The 18,858-nt window shown below is 39.0% G+C and overlaps 1 protein-coding gene across 9 annotated transcripts in view; it reads right to left on the reverse strand.

Moving 5' to 3' along the window:
• Window positions 1–386: 386 nt before the first annotated feature.
• The window catches only part of DDX4 (DEAD-box helicase 4), a 28,493-nt gene continuing 10,021 nt past the window's right edge, over window positions 387–18,858 (reverse strand). For all 9 annotated transcript variants that reach the window (XM_081212830.1, XM_081212827.1, XM_081212829.1 and 6 more), the window contains exons 9-22: window positions 18,517–18,597; window positions 18,261–18,293; window positions 17,974–18,021; window positions 15,333–15,377; window positions 14,172–14,314; window positions 12,485–12,637; window positions 11,230–11,384; window positions 9,559–9,688; window positions 8,609–8,775; window positions 7,938–8,083; window positions 6,456–6,555; window positions 3,243–3,513; window positions 3,045–3,152; window positions 387–841 (exon numbers count right to left, since the gene is read on the reverse strand). In XM_081212830.1, the coding sequence (XP_081068956.1) occupies window positions 752–841; window positions 3,045–3,152; window positions 3,243–3,513; window positions 6,456–6,555; window positions 7,938–8,083; window positions 8,609–8,775; window positions 9,559–9,688; window positions 11,230–11,384; window positions 12,485–12,637; window positions 14,172–14,314; window positions 15,333–15,377; window positions 17,974–18,021; window positions 18,261–18,293; window positions 18,517–18,597 (1,670 nt within the window). In that variant the 3' untranslated portion in view covers window positions 387–751. The remainder of the gene's footprint in view (window positions 842–3,044; window positions 3,153–3,242; window positions 3,514–6,455; window positions 6,556–7,937; window positions 8,084–8,608; window positions 8,776–9,558; window positions 9,689–11,229; window positions 11,385–12,484; window positions 12,638–14,171; window positions 14,315–15,332; window positions 15,378–17,973; window positions 18,022–18,260; window positions 18,294–18,516; window positions 18,598–18,858) is intronic.

Genomic DNA, 18,858 nt, shown 5'->3' on the forward strand with positions numbered 1-18,858 from the left:
TGCTAAGGAAACAGGGTGATGTGTATTTGCAATGTCATCAAAGGGAAATGCCTGCACAGTAGCAGCTGCAGTTGTGTACAGTACTAGATGAAAGTTTTAATTCCAATGTACTTTCAATGTAAGAGGGCGAAAAGAACACTGTGCAGCAGGGGAGAACAGAAAATACAGGGTGTATTGCCAACATTGACGCCAATGTACAAAAGTCCACTTTGATCATGAATATTGTTTGCAGTCAATTTGTAACCATCATACAAGCCATGATGGTACTATTTTTTGAAAGGTTTGAGGGAATTAGGGAAAAGCAGGAAGTGTTAAGCTTTCTCCTTGCCTTAATACCTGAATGTCAAAAAGCACAGGGCGGTGTGATTATTATGTACTGCACAGAACATGATCCTAAGTTTTTATTTAGTGTTTTTACAATAATTTACAACAGTTCCTTGTGGCAAACTGGTGTTATTTCACACAACCATTGAACAGATCAGAAAAATAAGTAATTCAAAAACAAATTAAAACTCCTGTATGCTTATCCCAATCACCTTTCCTGAACAATAGGGAGCAGAACATTAACAATTTCTTGAACATTTTAAAGTCACAATCCTAAGCACATTTACTTAGAAGCAAGTCGCACTGAAATCACAGGGATTTAATAAAATAAATGTGTTTAGAAACCAGCCAGTTTCACACATGACCATCTTGTTCGGAAGATTTAGCATGGTAAATTAAGAATGTTGTTCCATGACAGATGGTAGCCTCAATCCCATGACTCATCAGGTGCACTTATATTTGATGCTGTAAATCCTCCACCTCCTCCACTGTGGTGATTCTCTTTGCCATGGTAAACCTACATTAAATCAAAGTTGAGCAGATTTTCAAAACTATATATTGCAATGAGAAGGTATGCAACAGGATTACTTTTCTTCTTGAAGTACCTGCCATATTCTGGCTGCCCAGAGATCAGAAAACCTATAGCCATCAGTACTGAACACCAAATATTCTGAAATAAATGAGCTCTATAGTTCACTTCCACATTTGTGGTCTGAAGGACCAGGTGCGCAGCCTGGGAGTCATTTTGGACTTGCATCCATGGAGGTGCAGTTTAATTCTGTGTCCAGGGCGGCTGTCTACCAGCTCCTTTTGGGACGCAGTGCCTGCGGACTGTCTCGCCAGAGTGGTGCATGCTCTAGTTATCTCCTGCTTGGACTACTGCAATGCGCACTACGTGGGGCTACCTTTGAAGGTGACCCGGAAACTGCAATTAATCCAGAATGTGGCAGCTAGACTGGTGACTGGGAGTGGCCGCCGGGGCCATATAACACCAGTCCTGAGAGATCTGCATTGGCTCCCAGTACGTTTCCAAGCACAATTCAAAGTGTTGGTGCTGACCTTTAAAGCTTTAAACAGCCTTGGTCCTGTATACCTGAAGGAGTCTCCTTCCCCATCGTTCAGCCCAGACACTGAGATCCAGCGCCGAGGGCCTTCTGGCGGTTCCCTCATTGCGAGAAGTGAGGTTACAGGGAACCAGAGGGCCTTCTCGGTAGTGGCGCCCACCCTGTGGAACGCCCTCCTATCAGATGTCAAGGAAATAAGCAGCTATCCTATTTTTAAAAGACATCTGAAGGCCACCCTGTTTAGGGAAGTTTGTAATATTTAATGCTGTATTGTTTTTAACACTCGATTGGGAGCCGCTCAGAGTGGCTGGGGAAACTCAGCCAGATGGGTGGGATATAAATAATAAAAAATTATGATGATGATGATCACAATTTATCTGTTTAATCTGTATTCAGAGATATACTACATTACAAACTGGTCTTGTGCACAATAGCCCTAAGAAAATGACAAACTATGCCACAACTCAACCAATACCAATACCATTGATACTTTCATTTGGTAAGTTGTCAGATACAAATTTACTTACTATACTTGCAAATACTTGTTACCCTCTTGACTGATGTAACTGCAGCATGTTTATGTCTATAGAGAACCTGAACCTATGGACTGTTGCCATTGCACAGAGTGCTCATATCATATCACCAAGAGAGTCCTGTAACAATATGAAGGCTCTCTATGCTCCACTCAAGATGTTACATTACTGCTGAGAGATTGAAAACTGGCAACACAGGCTTTTTGCGGTAGCTGCCACAGAGAAATCTTAACACAAAACTAGTTTTTAACACCACATTAAAGGGAGTTAATTCCCGTTCCCACTGCTAGTTTTAGCATCTCTGCGCAAGCGAGTACCTTGTTTAAACTTGCATTATTAAACCAGAGCCATGAGAAAATAGCATCTGTATACAGAAAACCCGAGCCCCTGCCCCACTCTGGCAAATGTGATGAGCTCCCACCCACCCCTGCTCTAGAACCTGAAGTGGTAACAGTGTATTGCTTCTAACCTCACAGGAAACAGCAGAAAAGCACTGTCTGCTTGCTTTTGCTGCATATGCATATTCCCTGGGAAGAGGTGTCTGCAGAGAAAGCAAACCATGTCTTTTTCCCCTGCATCCCCGGGGTAGAAGAATCGCTTAAGGAAGGCTGATCCTTGGAAAATGGGTTATTTCCCCCACCCCACCCCCTGGAAGCACATGCTGAGCAGGGGTTAAACTTGGCTCAGGTTTGCTGAATGCAGCTCTCAGGGGGGGATAAAAAAGCAAGTTTTTGAAAGGATGGGCTTTCCTGTTTTCCCTCTTTTCTAGGAAGCACCACTTACTTGTGCAGCAGCTGAAGCAACCTTTAACAGAGGGGCCCTTCAGAGAGCAGTTTGGCTCTCTGATGCACCTTCCACTCACCATCAAACCTCCCTGGGGCTACCTTTAATAAAGGTGGTGCTGCAGAGAGTGGCTGGGTAAACTGCTCCCTGAAGCACTCCCCCCCCCCTTTATTAAAGCTTCCTGGAGTGAGAAGTTAAAATGGGGAGAGGGGGCTGAGGAGCTTCAGAGAGCAGCTTGTTTAAAAGTGTTCTTCAAGACTCTAAAAACTTTCAAGATTACCCATTATCCAAAATAAAGTTTTCGGATCAATCATTATCAGTGGTTCTGCTTAAGATTTACCTTTCGAGAGTCAACGGATGCAAACATGTTTCCCCTTGGATTGCTAAAACCAAGTCCACCAGAAGTACAAGCAATCTCTTCTAGCCACACTGGCACTTCTTGCTGAGCCTTCAAAGAAATGTGATAGTGTGTCATTTGTTTTGTGACTTTCAGTTTAGTAGTAATAATAAAAGCAAATTTCCAGAACAAAAAACTTACATCTGCAAGTACTTTGACTAGAGGCTGTGCAATAGGACTGTCTGAATTAGCATCAAAGAAAGAAGTTGCTTTGCCAATATTACCACAACGCCCAGTTCGTCCAATCCTATGAACATACTCATCAATTGTGGAAGGGAGATCAAAATTTATGACATGTTGAACGTTTTCAATATCCAGACCTCTTGCTGCCACTGATGTAGCAACAAGAACAGGGCATTTTCCAGAACGAAAATAATAAAGAGCTTCTTCTCGCTCTCTCTGTTCCCGATCACTGTAAATAGAAAAATAATTACATCTCTTTCAAACGTGAGTGAAGTTCAGCGATTCTAATACACAAGCAAACAACACCAGGAATATTCTTATTCAAATGCATATTTGCCAAGTTAAACATGTAACTAAAAGCTAATATGTAATGTTAAATGGCAGGAGAGGCCAACTTTGCAGATATTTAGGGTCATTCAAAGTTAGCAGCATATACGGCATGGCAAAACACATTTCATTTGTTCTGAGCATAAGTTAACATATATTCTATTACAATTTTATTATTACAAAACTTTACAGCTAATGGCTTTGGGGGGCATTTCTTACTGTTTATCATAAAGTTTAATTCTTGTCTCAAATAGTTGTGTGTTTCTACAGAGCTCAGAGAAATAAAGCAGTCTATGAAAAGAGGAAAAATCTAAAGAGTGTCTATCAGCTCATATCATGACTACTTCAAAAGTCATTCCATGAAATATTTATTCCAACTTTTAGAATCCTCTATATGGTAAGTTCCAGCTTGTAAGAGGCTGGGAAACAAGTACATGAAACTTACTCTTCAGCTGTAGTTACCATAAACATATTGACAGTTATTAATAATGTACAATAGTTATTTAATTAAACAAAAGCATATCTCATCTTTCAAAAAACAATGTTTTATTGACTTTGTATCAAAATACACAAATAAAATAAAAGTTAAAACCATTTAGAAGATCATAATCACTTCAATTCAGAGACCAGCCAAGATTTATACTCCAAACATCCCTATGTATTCTCTGATGCTTTGGAGGCCTTTGGGTACAAGAGCAATCCTCCAGACTCTTCACTAGCTTCAAACTGGGTGGGGAGCTGTGGCACTCCTCTCTGTCAAGCTCTCTGTTGAACAACTGGAAATATTCAGGGCAGCAAGAACCTCACTACTTTTAGAATTTTGGAGAAGCTAAAAACATTATCGGGGGCGGGCGGGGGGGGGGGAGAACACCTACCCTTTTTCCAAGCTCAAAAGTGTTTGAAAGTGGTAAATGTGTATTAATATGCATGTAACCTGCTGGTGATTTTGCTTCGTGTACCAAGCTGGGAGCAAAGAGTACATTGTAAAAAAGCAGCTGAAGTCCAGTATCATGCCACGCTTTTGAGTTTCTGCTCAAATACAGCACAACCCACTGTTGCTTGTGCACTTGTGGCAATGTTGCCTTACAAGAAAAACAGGCATGCACAACTGTTTAACAAGTCTTTTGCTACCAACCTTTATGCATGGGAAGTAGCCATACATCCAAAATAAAACAGGAAGTAAATTCAGGAAGAAAGAAATGAAACCAACTGAGAACGTAGGTTTGGATTAGTATAAAGACCATAGAGTTAAAAGTCCAGATCCGACTGCAATCTAAAATGTTGAAAGCAATAGGGAGAGAAACAGGAAAACAAACAGTTGTAAAGAAGATACCTTGTGTAAGTTGCTTGTGTCATGTGCTCTAGCCTATGTACTGTTGAAAAGATTTCCTTTGCGTCTTTGGGCTGGTTTGGTACATAATACCCATAGAAGTTTGGCCAACACTCTTGGCAAACATTCAGGGTTTGTTCTTGGGTTTGCTTTTGCAACCTGTGTCTACTCTATATCCATTTTTTGCGGGTAGGGGGAAGCAAAACCTCCTCAGAGCAAGTCTTTCACATAGGAGAAAAGGAGAATTGTACCAACAGTGTGACATCCACTCCAACAATATTTGATTAAGTGAGGCATTCTATCCATGTCACATGTACCAATGACTTATGATATGGTGCTATATGGATGAGCCTTAACTAGCTTCCCTCCCCTTCCACAACCAGGAGGTGGCATACTGCTGAAATAAGTTTCACTTTAAAGAAACTCATTTCAGTATTATGTTCAAACCAGAGATGACAGTTCTGTAACTCATGGCATGAAGCTTGTTTTAAACAAGCACCTCTGATGGGAGCATAATTCTAAGCTAAATTACTTAAAAAGTAAAAATAATATCAGAAGCCCTTCTCCTTACTGTATGTGAGGAAGTGAAAGTGTGCACGTCAGACTTTTTTTGCTCAGGGTTTTGAGCACATAGCTGTCAACTTTCAGATTTGAAAATAAGGGATCAGCAGCCTTGAAAATAAGGGATCAGCAGCCTCACCTGTCCCAGGAACAGTCTACGGGATGTCTAACAATCCGGGATAGCAGCAGGAAACGGAGTTGGAATAAGGGAATTTCCCACAAAAAAAGGGAAGGTTGACAGCTATGGATGAGCACACTCCAATAATCCATGGTATGGTACAAGATGCAAATGCAGTTTTCAAGTCATCTAGATACAAAGAAAATTCTGCATTGCATCCTACTATGGAATGGTGCACTTACCAAGTTATGCAAGCCCAGACGTTTGAAACAATGCCTGAATGTTTTTCTGTGTTTGAGAAAGACCACTTTAGAATTGACAAAGAAATGATATGTCAGAATACCTTTTTATTGTATGGAATAGCACACTAGTTGTACTGATAAACATATCCTCGTATGTTTACCGTGAAGCTGAGAAAGAACACTATTCCAAATAAGCTGAAGCCACCAGTCTCATACCTTACAAAGCCCCTCCTGAACATAAAAAAGCTACCTCAAGTGCAATAAAGACATGCTGCTGCTTCATTAAGACAGCATACTTCTGAAACCAATACTTTTATATAGTGTGCTGAGGCTATACAGAACTGGCATCTCCTTACTAAAGAATGGTAGGATAGATTGAAAATAAGGGCAAAGTACAAATTGATGGTTAGGATAATTAAGAACAGATATACCATATAATGGGGCAAGTAAAGAACCATCTTGCCCCCATGGAAGGAAAGAACTTTCTCTCTCTTTTTTTAAAAAAATCAATGCAGTTAGCTATTTGAATGTCACCAGCTTACAGGGTGCTTTAAAAGTAATTGAATCATGATTTACTATGAATATATACTTACCCATGAATACTTGTTGTTGCTATGTTTTCTTGGCAAAGGAATGTTGCAATAAAGTCTGCTTTTTTCTTCGTTTCCACAAACACCATGGTTCGCTTATCACCTTTACAAAGGCAGATATAATGTTAAGATATATCTATTCAAATAAAATAGTAAATCAATAGTTTTCAAGTGCCAGTAGTAATTCTGATGCCCATATTAGTAAGATTGTTTAGTTTCTTTGCTTTTCAGTATTTTACGTTAAGCTACCAGACATTTACTCATCCCAGCTTTTCTCAAGTAACCCTCCTTAAAATATCATCTTTAGCTTCAGATTGAGAGGACTGCTTTATTTTTAGCTTTCTGGAGAATGGTTTAGTAATTTTAGGCATTTTATGAGTAACAGTTATTAATAATACTTCACCATATAACTTTCTACCATTTAGCACAGAGTATGCTTGGAATGAAGCCAGTAGTTTCTACTAATTCCCACCATACTATATTAAGGAAAGTCCAGCTGGATGTGGTTAAGGGTCCACCTAGTCCAGCATCTCACAGAGGCCAATCAGATTACTCTGGGAAGCCAAGCAATCCATGAAGGCACATACACTCTCACTCTCTCCTGTTCTGGCTCCCCAGCAACTGGTACTGAGAAGCATGCTGCCTCTGAAATCTTCGGATAGTAACTACTAGTCATGGTAAGATGCAAAAGCAAGACTTGTAGCCTATACAAATAGGTTTTAAGGGACACACAGCAACAATCTTAAACGTTAACCAGTATAAAGTCAAATAAAAGCATAGGAAAAAAATACAAAATTCCAAATTGCACTTCCAATTAATTCTGTAATAGCTAGACAAACAGAGAATGGATATTAGAATGATTGGCAATAATTAAGGAAAGGACAATATTTTTGTCTGAGATCAAGGTGTTGCGAAACCCTAAAACCCAAGGCGAATTTGAAAATTAAAACACCTCTCTCGTTAACTTCCTAAATACAGCAATCTGGATTAAGCAACATTACACTTTTTTTTTTAAACTACAATCCATAAATAAACGTTTATAGCTCATGGTTCTGCTCTCATAGAGTTGTATCCAACATTAGACATACTCCAATTAATAGTTTTCCATACATAGCATTTCAGATTCCTAAGTATTTTAGGGAGAAGGATACAACTTACACAAATCTATTCCAAATAAAAATAAGTTATTCTAAATAAAAATAAGTTATTTTACTGATGAATAGGAAAATTTATACTTTTAGCCCTGATTTCACACTGGTCCAAAAAAGTTTGGTTTGACCAACAAGCAGGCTATCCTTATCTCTCTAATGATCTCATCTACACATTCCACATAGTACATTAAAAAAAATCCACTATATTGCCCAGTTCCACAACTTTTTGGTTTCAAGGGGCTTAAGAGATGACAACTAAAGTGTAACAAAATTGTGTCGATTGGTTACGTTTCATTATCTTTCTAAGAGAAGAGACCAGTTACATGGTAGTTACCTGTGCTATTGAGAATCTCAACAAGCTTCTCTCTCTTGTCATACTGATTCACTTTAAGTATTGTCTGCTGAACATCACTGCAGGCTCCACCTACTTGTCCAACAACAACAAATAAGTACTCTGCCTTCAAGAATTCTCCAGCTAGCCTTTAAAATGAACAAATAAATCAAGTTAACTTGGAAGTAACAGTTAAGTTAAGGAGAATCAGAGAAATAGCTTGGATAGTAAGGTGTATATGCAAGAAAGTGTATATGCAAGAAAGCAGAAGTTAACTATCAGTCAGCTAGTTCTACAAAACACATTCATATGTTCATATTATATATAGTGCATGCATTTTCCAATACTGTGTTCCAAAACATAACCAACCTGCACAATTGACAGTGACTCTTCATATGTGTAACAGTTAGATAAATAAATGCCTCTCGTATTAAATGTGCAGGTGTGGACCTTTTGGAAAAACTCATGTTGAAATGTTCTCACTCTTATTAGTGATTTAAAATTTAGGATTCATGTTTTTAAAAATAACATACCCACTGGCAGAGGAAGAGGAGTGCAGGGGGAGCGCACTGCCCCCAGCAGCGCAATCCCAGTAGGGTGCCATTGCGGCTGCCCCCACCACCAGGTGCTCCACCCCCCAGTGCTGAAGCATGAAGCTCTGCCACTGAACATACCTCTGGATTTCTTCAGGGAAAGTGGCACTAAACATTAGTGTTTGGCGGTTTTCCTTTGATGGCATGCCTGGAGATGAAATTAATTTCTTCATATCTGGGCCAAATCCCATATCCAGCATACGATCTGCTTCATCTAACACCAAATATTGTAGCTTCCTCAGCCCAATCTAAAGAAATTTAAAGTTAACCCAAAAATGAAGAAAACTGACTTCCATTGTATGTGACAGCTATACAAACTTAACATGGTACAGTATTAAAAAAACACATCTGCAACACTTTTCATCCTACTCCCTTCGCTATAATGCTCAGCATAATTAAACTCCAGATGAAAGTATACATTAACTTCTACAACATGGTTGCCACCTAGCGGCAGCAGTAGATTCCAGGTGTCAGGCTGCTACATTTAGACAGGAACTGGTTCACTTCACACACAGTACAGCTACATCAGTGTTACCCACAGAAAACTCCACTAGTTACTCCACTAGAGTTCTACGACAGCAGGTGCTTCTGCAACAACTCAGGAGATTACAGCTAACAAATGCACATTTCAGCAGCAACCTTGGTAAGCATTTTATTTTATCACAGGTAACTAGGTTGCAAACAGCATCTGTATACTGTACATTGCCAACATAGATAATTTAGTAATGTAATACAGTAAAAGCACAGCACTTGTTCTTCTGCCTAGGTCAGTGCTAGGCCACCCTTAACAAAATATTTTATATTTGTTTTGTGTCTATGTCTGAGCGCTTGTAGTAAACCAGTGCCATAAAGGCAATTAAAATGTATTTCCATAATACTTAGTTGATGGGTCCCCAATTGTAAATTTTCTGTGTTTTGTTCTAAATAAACCACTTGGATTTTTTAATTATATAGTGGATTATCAATATTTGTTGTAATCAGAAAACACTTCAATTTATTGGGGGGGGGGGGAATTAGCACACAGATCTCACCTTTTCTCTGCCTATGAAATCCAAAAGCCTTCCAGGGGTAGCACACAATATATTACAACCTTGCATTATCTGACGAAGTGAATGACCTGTTTGTGTTCCTCCGTAAGTCACAACTGGTCTTATACAAGTTCTAGGCACAAGAAAATATATTGCATTTCTCATTTAGTGATAATAGTGAACACATTTCAATGTCTCAATACCCACTTACATATTGACATAACACCATGGCCTTAACAAAGCTGCATTATCTTCTTTTTATTTTATATTAAATGTTATCTCCTGTACTACAAATTTAATATATCAAATATAAAATCCACTGAACAACCACATGCCCTTTGTGCATTTTAACAGGGCTTGAATTCCACATGATGAGGAAAACTCACTGAAAATGCATGGAGACTGTACTGCAGGAGTGTTTGATGGATTGAACCCAAAGTTACATGATGACATTTTAAACTCCCCCTGAATTTGCAAAAAGCATTTTGCTAATCTGATTTTGGAATCAAGTAGACTATTTACTCTTAAAAACACAGCTATCAATATTTGAACACTATTCAATTTTAACAGAGACTGTTGAATCATTTCTGAAAAAACAAATAAATATAAGAAAATACAACACAATAGCTGTTCCCTCAAGACTGAATTCCAGAAGAGCATTAAGATATATTGCATGGTAAAGATAACACTGTCACTCTAATAAGATGTTAACCATTTTAAGTACTACTTATAGAACAGGGGTTCGGCTATATAGGAATTGAATCTGGGATATCTAAAGATATCCAATATTAATTTATACCGGAGTCAGTATACTTCTCTCCAACTCAATTCCCTGAAGGTATGAATTAAGAGTTCCTGAATGGTTATTACTTTTACACATCAGTATGATGTAGCTGCTGTGGGGGTCACCTGTGGTTTGTTTGGGAGAAACAAACCACAAGCTCTGGTGTGCACATCAATGCTAAGCCAATGCTCTGCTTTGTTTTTCTCTTATGAAATACCAGAGGAGGGTTCCACGAATGAGCAGTATGCATCAGCATATATCTGCAATAAAACAGACCATGACTTTCCTACAGATCATGCCTCAATGCTTTCAATACTACTTTATTTCTGATGAGAAGTTTCAGGTGTTTACATTGCCTTCCATAGACCAATGCCAACAGGCCTAGTAAGTGCATTCTTATAAGGTCAGATCCATCATTTAACATGCAGCTTGTGGAAGCTATTCGCTATGATGTTTAATCTTCAAGAACATATTCAGAGTCATGCAAAGCTGGTAATAGGCCCAGGCTAAATGGGAAATGTAGGTCCCATTTAACCAAAGCCCCCCACCCCATTGCCTCTACCAGGGGTACTCGGGAGTAGGCCTCCTCAAAATCATGGGCCTATGCCAACCGGCCCACCTACCTCCCCCTCTGGTTTTTGCCCTCACATGTTTATCATCAAATTCCCCTTTTCAGTACAGTATACGTATTTATGAAGCAAGCATTTTGCTCATGTCAGAGTAATAAAAGTCAGAATACATTTGGCAATTTGCTTCACCAAACAGATTCACATTTCACCACACCAACTTTGCAGGGGTTCCTTAATTACACAAACAGCACTTTTACAACCAAAATTCACTTACTAAACACACACTACTATCTTTGAGATTTAGCTTGTTCAAACACTTACCCATGTGCAAATTTTCTTGATTCCAGAAAGATCTGGTTTATCAGTTCTCTAGTTGGAGCTACAATTATACATTCTGGTTGTTGCTGTTGTTCAAATTGAGTGGCAGTAACTCCATCACGCATCATATGAGCCAAAATTGGTATAAGAAAAGCTGCCTAAAGGGCAAATATATTATAGTTGACAAGTTTCTCACCCCCCAAAAAAGGAAAACCCCAGGATGTGTTCTCTAATCTCAGTGTAAAGAAGCCCACAGAAAGGAAAATTAGCAGAACACGTTCAAAAATAACTAGGTGACTATGGTCCATCATCTTTCTTTTCCCTCCTTCCTATCAATAAATAAATAAATACATTTCTGAGAGGCAAATTTAGGATAATTCTTGCTTGAATCTTTGTTCCAAGTCCCATAATGAGTAGATCAAAGCACAATACACTAATACGCCAAAAGATAAGGCTGTTTATTCACTTCAGATGGAACTAAAGTATAGACCTAAAGGCAGCAGCAGCAAAGGAGATGTATTAAACTATTCAACCAGTATACCAAATATGCACATTTTGACAACAAATTAAGATATTCACAGAGCACCTGTACTGGGAAATATGAACCATTGCACCAGTGGACATGACAGGATTCCCCCTTATTTTCCTTCTCCTAACGCTCCAGAACAGATTTTGGGAGGGAAGCAGAGGGTAAGAGTACCAGTAAGTGCTATGTGCCCAAGCAAGGCACCACAACTGAATTTTTTAATGCTATCTGTAACATGCTTAAAGTAGGAAAAACCCAATTTAGCCTGATGAAGTGTTTATTAAGTGAAAGCAACTCTTTTCACAATGAATATAGTTTCTAGTATTTCTAGAAAGTGACACATATTTTCTTATGTTTGTAGGAAGTGAACTTTTTTCTAACAGGTTTTCATAATATAAATTAATATGAGTTATAGGCACTTCAAAAATATGTTTTTCAAAGACAAAACCAAAATGGGATTTTGGTTGGGACCCAAACGTAACATTCACAGAGAACTTATTTTTGTTGACCCACCATTTAAGACTCTCACAGTTCATTAATGGATCCCTACCAGTGATTCAGAAATCACCGCTTCAAGTCCATCTTGGGAATGGATTGAAGTGCCAAGACAGACTCACCCACTGGGCAAAGTAAATAACCTGGAAATTATATGCTTAAAAACCATGTGTCAGATTATTATTGCGGCCCCAAATCCTCCACCTCAAATAGCAGAATCCATCATTTGATACTTACTGTTTTTCCAGATCCTGTCTGGGCACATGCCATTAAATCACGCCCTGCCATTATAACAGGAATACTGTATTTCTGCACTGGAGTAAGTTTAAGATATCCAGCTCTAGCAATGTTCTTCATCAATGTTGGACATAGATTAGCTTCTTCAAAGGTCTAAGAACAGAATGGACATGTTAAAAGCAAATAAAATTGAGAAAGCTAAGCAAATCAATACTAGCATCAAAAAAGCACAAAAAGAACATAAAGTAGCATTTTTTGTTATCCCTAGCAACAAATGAGTAGAAATTAAGTGAATCAGTAGGTCCTTAAGTACTGTCCTTGAAGTACAGAAATATTTTTAAAATAAAAAGGCAGTTCAAAAGTTTTGCACTGTCTCTGGAATAGCAAGGCAGAGGCTAAAAAACATCTTTTCTAGGAGAAAGAGTACCATAACCTAGGGGTTACCACTAGCTCTCCTTATGTGCTCTTATATTTTTAACACAACCTGCAACCTCAAAACTGAGCAGGTGGCCAGACTTAATGATACCTCTAAACCAAGGACTTTTGGATGAATCCATTCTCTTTCTTAAAATAGCAAAGCATTTGTAAACTGTAACCATTCACTGCAGTTTGCAAGACAGGAGGCCTCCTGCAGATAACATCTCTCCAGGAGGTCCATTCTGTATTATGTAGGAAGCAGACCTTTAGCAGGGCAGCACAAACTCTTTGGAACTCCTCCTTGTTACACACAACAGCTGCAATCTCAATGCCTACTGAAGACCTCCCTTTTTCAACAAGCCTTTTCAGTGAAAAAGTCTATCCCAGTCTGTATCAGCTTTGAAACGGTTTACATATGCCTTATTGTTTATGTTTTTATTGTTCAGATGTTTTGAAGCATTTCATAGGATGTAATTCATAAATAAAACAAAATAAATTTAAAGTATGTTACTGAGGGCTTCCCTAAGCATCTTTTGTATCTACACAGTCCAGACAGTAATATAAATGTAGGTTGAGCTAATCAGTTACAGGAACTAATTAACACTCTAGGTCTTACAGATTCTTTTTAACTATTTTTGAAGCTTATAGGATCAAGTGGGGCTGGGCAGACTAGGGCATGGATCCACTTTTTAAAAATAAAACAAAATCAATTATGGCACTATATTTCTGAAATCAGCAAAGGAGAAAATAGGTTGCTGGTACATGAAATTTCTCTTCAAATCTGCAGAGTCTGGCAAAAAGAGAACTGTACACACAAAGTGGTTTCTTTATATGGCATCGCTGGGCATTTAAAAATGAGATGACAGAAAACGGTAAACATAGCACAGGACACACTAGTAGTTACCACTTTTCTTTTAACCTTGTAACATAAAACCAACTGTGAGTACAGCTGTTACCAATCAAAAGCATTCAGTCTGAAAGGTACCTTACAATGGACTTTCTCTACGTTAATATGAGATAAAAGGATTACAGTTCTAAAGGAGTTCAAGAAGAAAATCTTGACCTGCTAACGTCTTTAAGATCAAGAAAAAACAAAAGTCAAGCTGAATTGAGGAGTCAAAGCAGCAAGTGAGCCTATGACTATAGTCCAATATTTTAAGTAAGTAGATTGGTATCAAACAACCCTAAACTTGGTGACTTTGCACAACTGTTCAGTCTCTTGAGACTAACGAAGTTACTTGTTAGAAATATTTAAAGCAGCAGCACTAACCAGTATTGCTGGTGGGGGGTCATGTCCTGAAACTTCCACAAGAATGTTATCGTATTTGTCAAAGTTTATCCCTGTCTGGTAATGTGCAAAGATGGCTTCTTCTTCTTCTGGTGGTGGTGGTGGTACGTATGTCACCTTTGGACCTGCAAACACAAGAGTATATGTTAGATTTAATCCTTAAGAAGCAAGTGTGCTAGCTATACAAAATTTCTCCATTTCGTTATGTTTTGGGCAACATTCACCAATGTCTGCTTGCTTCGTGCACTGGAAATCTGCTTGCAGAATGCAACTTCCAGTTTCAATTCTCCCCCTTCAACCCCCACACTCTGCTCTAGAGTGTCTCCCAAACTCTGGAACAGATTTTGGGGGCACATTATGAGCTGCAGGGAGATAGGAGATGAAGGATAAGCCCCACTGTGCCAGTACATGTCTACAAGCATTAAGTTGGATGCCACCATCTGAGCACAGAATTTCTAGTACCATACATTTTGGGTACAACACAACCATATCTTCATTTTCACAACCACCACAATCATTTTGTGACAATGCTTTTCAGATTGTTTTACTTGCATTAATTTTTTTTCCTCACTAAAAAACTTTAGTGACAAAATCAAGATTGTGTTTTTTTCTAAAATAAAACAGCTAGTGGATTCCTTGAATCCTATGAGCTTCTGGCAAGAAACAATATGGATAACATGTACTAGTACACTCTAGTCTTCTTCCTTTTATAATACATACATCTCCAATTATATGCACTATTTTAAATGTATGCATGACAAGGAAACAGTATTGAATACTGGCTGTAATAGCAAAACTTATCAGGAAAGAGTGGGAATAATTGGTGATTTGAGAATGGACTCACAAAACTAAGTAATTAAATATATTACTTATCATTTTTAAGTACTATTATATTTAAAACCTTTTTCTGTGAAAAAGCAAGAAAAGAAATAGCCACCTGAAAGTGTGACATCTGGATGTAATCGTAGCCATTTCATTTTTATTCCCAAGGGTAGGTAGAAATGCTCTAGATATTTCAGTCATAATGTGCCATTAGGTATTTTAAAAGTTAAAAGTGTGAGCTGTCTTTACGTTCATGAACATCAATAATCGATCAATTTTCTAAATATCTCTTGCCACTTAATTTGCTCTAATTTAACGTACCAGCGCCATCACCTGCTTCTGAATCACCATCCGATTTCCACATACCTTAAGCGAAATGAACGTTTGGAAGAAAACACTATCAGTAATAATAATAAATTTTTATTTATACCCCGCCCTTCCTGGTTCAGAAAACCAGGTTCAGGGTGGCTAACAACAAATTTAAACCACTTAATTGATGCAACAAAAAACAGCATAAAATACAGTATAAAACGTGAATAACAATAAATTCAGAATTCAAAAATCAATTTGGGGGGGGGGGGAATCCATCCAATAAACATTAGATGATCACCAGGGCTAGCTGGCTAAATTAGTCCTACTTGGGCCAGCGAGGAGACCAGGGGAGAATTGGCTGTGGGATCCAAGAGCAGGTAATCTTCATAAAAAGGGGAGGGGGAAGGGAGGAAGGGGAATAAAAGATCAGACTAAGTTCAAATTGAAAGCCAGGCGGAATAGCTCTGTCTTACAGGCGCTGCGGAAGGAAGTTAAATCCTGCAGGGCCCTGGTCTCATGGGACAGAGAATTCCACCAGGTCGGAGCCATCACTGAGAAGGTCCTGGCCCTGGTGGAGGATAATCTGACTTCCTTAGGGCCCGGGACCTCTAAACTATGATTATTCATGGACCTTAAAGTCCTCTGCGGGGCATACTAGAAGCGGCGGTCCGTAAATACGAGGGCCCTAAGCCACAAAGGGCTTTAAAGGTCAAAACCAGCACCTTAAACCTGACCCGATACTCCACTGGGAGACAGTGCAACTGGTAAAGCACTGGGTGAATATGCTCCCATGGCAGGGACCCCGTGAGGAGCCTCACTGCAGCATTCTGCACCCGCTGGAGTTTCTGGGACAGTTTCAAGGGCAGCCCCGCGTAGAGCGAATTACAGTAGTCAAGCCTCGAGGTGGCCATCGCATCCATCGCATGGATCACTGTGGGCAGATCAGGGCCGGAGAGGTAAGGGACCAACTGCTTAATGCGGCGAAGGTGGAGGAAGGAAACAGCCAGATATTTTTTTAAGTTGCTTATAATACAGTGGTGCCCCGCAAGACGAATGCCTCGCAAGACGAAAAACTCGCTAGACGAAAGGGTTTTGCGGTTTTTGAGCTGCTTCGCAAGACGAATTTCCCTATGGGCTTGCTTCGCAAGACGAAAACGTCTTGCGTTTTTTGCAAGTTTGTTTCCTTTTTCTTAACACCGTTAATACAGTTGCGACTTGACTTCGAGGAGCAACTCATAGAACGCGGTGTGGTAGCCTTTTTTGAGGTTCTTGGTGATTTTTGAAGCTTTTCCAAAACTTTTCCGACACCGTGCTTCTCAAGACGAAAAATTCGCTAGACGAAAAAACTTGCGGAACGAATTAATTTCGTCTTGCGAGGCACCACTGTAATTATTATAAATAATTATTTATTATTGCAACGTGCATACTGTTTTTCATTCAGAAAATACAGAACACTTTACACAACAATTAAAAAGTACAACACAAACAATTAATATTCCAGAAAGCCATTATCACTAAATTCAAAACTGAAGAACTAGCATTAGCAACTAGGAAAATACCACAGTGAAGAGTCTTTAATCGTTAGTGAAAGCATGTAACAGTTTATTGCCACCTCTCCACAGGGAATAGGTAGTTGCTGCCACAGGGAATTCCTGCTGATATAAAGCAGGTCATAGCACAGCCAACAGGCCATCTCCATAGACCTCCATAGACCTTAGTGACCAGATGGGAAAAAGTAATTTGAGTAACCTGAACCTGTTAAAAGGAAATCCCACACAATACATTACACTAGTTGAATCATCCAATTTCCAATCCATGGATCAAGCTATTTCTGTTCAGTAACTGGGCACAGTGATCAAAATCAGTAGGTGCTCCTAGTTACTGAGGTCACCTGGGCCTCTAGTGACAATGATGTCGCAAGGACCACCCCTAGAATGCAGGCCCCTCCCTTCTTTCCCATCCAAAACAAACAAGTTCCCCACTTGCTCACAGGGTCTCCATCTTATCAGGATTCCCTTTGAGTTTATTGGCCCTCATCCAGGTACCAGCTCAGGTACCAGCATGGTTCCTCTAAACTCAGATGTGATAGAGAAATAGAGCTGTGTGTCATTAGCATACTGGTGCCTCAAATGTCCTCAGATTCACTTTCAATGACTTTATATAGATGTTAAATAGTATTGGAGACAATGTAGTATCTTGTCACCCCCACCCCCATATTACTTTCTGGAACCCAACATGCAGGAAGGAAATGAACCACTAATACAGTACAGTGACTCCAACACCCCATTATCAGAGAGTCAGGCATGGACGATACCATGGCTGAAGGTCTCAAAAGCTGCGGAGAAAATCAATCAAAAGTAGATGATCCAGTAGCTAAGGAATCAGGAACCTAATAGGACAGCCAGAAGAGGGAATGGCCTGCACACATATATACCCTCTACACTCACAGTGACCTCCTTCAAGCACCATATATTTCTTTGCCCGTGGTGACTGTAACAGGGACACCGTACCCATTCTCCCCCTGCTCACCTTGCCCTGGTATATCCCAATCCAGAATCCCAGCCTGTGAACACCCAACCACACACACCAACAATGCTACACTTCACACACCCAAATATATACCCAAAACTCAATCGCACCAGACACATACCTCTTCCAAAACCTCCAATTACTTCTTCGTTGCTTCCTTTGTAGCCACCTGTTTAAAATGTTGAAAGGAATTGTTAAAGATAAAAGCAGTTTTAACAATACAATTAGAAAGGATCGGGCAATTATATTGCAGATCCTTATGCTAGGAATTCAAACTGAACAGATATGGGACTTAGCCAGATTGAGACAAATTATCAGGCACCAAGGTTAGTAATAAACAAAATAGTTATGCTTAGAGACAAAAAAAGGTCAAAATAGAAATGTTTTATGTGAACAATGGATTCTTACCTCTGCCTCCTCTGCCTCTATTTTCAGAGTCACCTGAAAAACAAATGCATAATTGGAAGAATGTGGTTACAAATGAAGCGCAATGTAAAACCAATCACCAGTCAATTTATTGGTTTCTAGATTGTGCATGTCTATAATCTACCATTTTAGTCACATCAACTGTCAACAATTCCATGCAATTTTCAAATCAATACCACCACAGAGACAAAGGGAATAAAGCCAACTATATATATCAAATTTCACTTTTAATTCTTACCAGTTGAAGCACCAAACCCTCCTCTTTTGGAACCAAATCCACCAAAAGTCTGTCTTCTATCTTGTTTCTCTGTTTCATCATCTGTTATAATTGAACCCAAACATAAGGATTTCTTCTGTTTTACAAGATGAAAAGGTTTTCATGCAATGGTAGAATATAAATATTTTAAATGTTAAAAGCAACTTTTCTAAAATAGCACTCTCCAGCCCACATGAACTACTAGTATTTAAAAAACAAATACTGTATTAGCATTAAAAAATACATCTTACCAAGTAAACGAATTATAATACAGACTGATATTAAATGAATAAAAACTTAAATCATACCTACTTCACTCAAATA

The sequence above is a fragment of the Podarcis bocagei genome (assembly GCF_964188305.1).
Source record: "Podarcis bocagei genome assembly, chromosome: 11".
Classification (NCBI taxonomy): domain Eukaryota; kingdom Metazoa; phylum Chordata; class Lepidosauria; order Squamata; family Lacertidae; genus Podarcis; species Podarcis bocagei.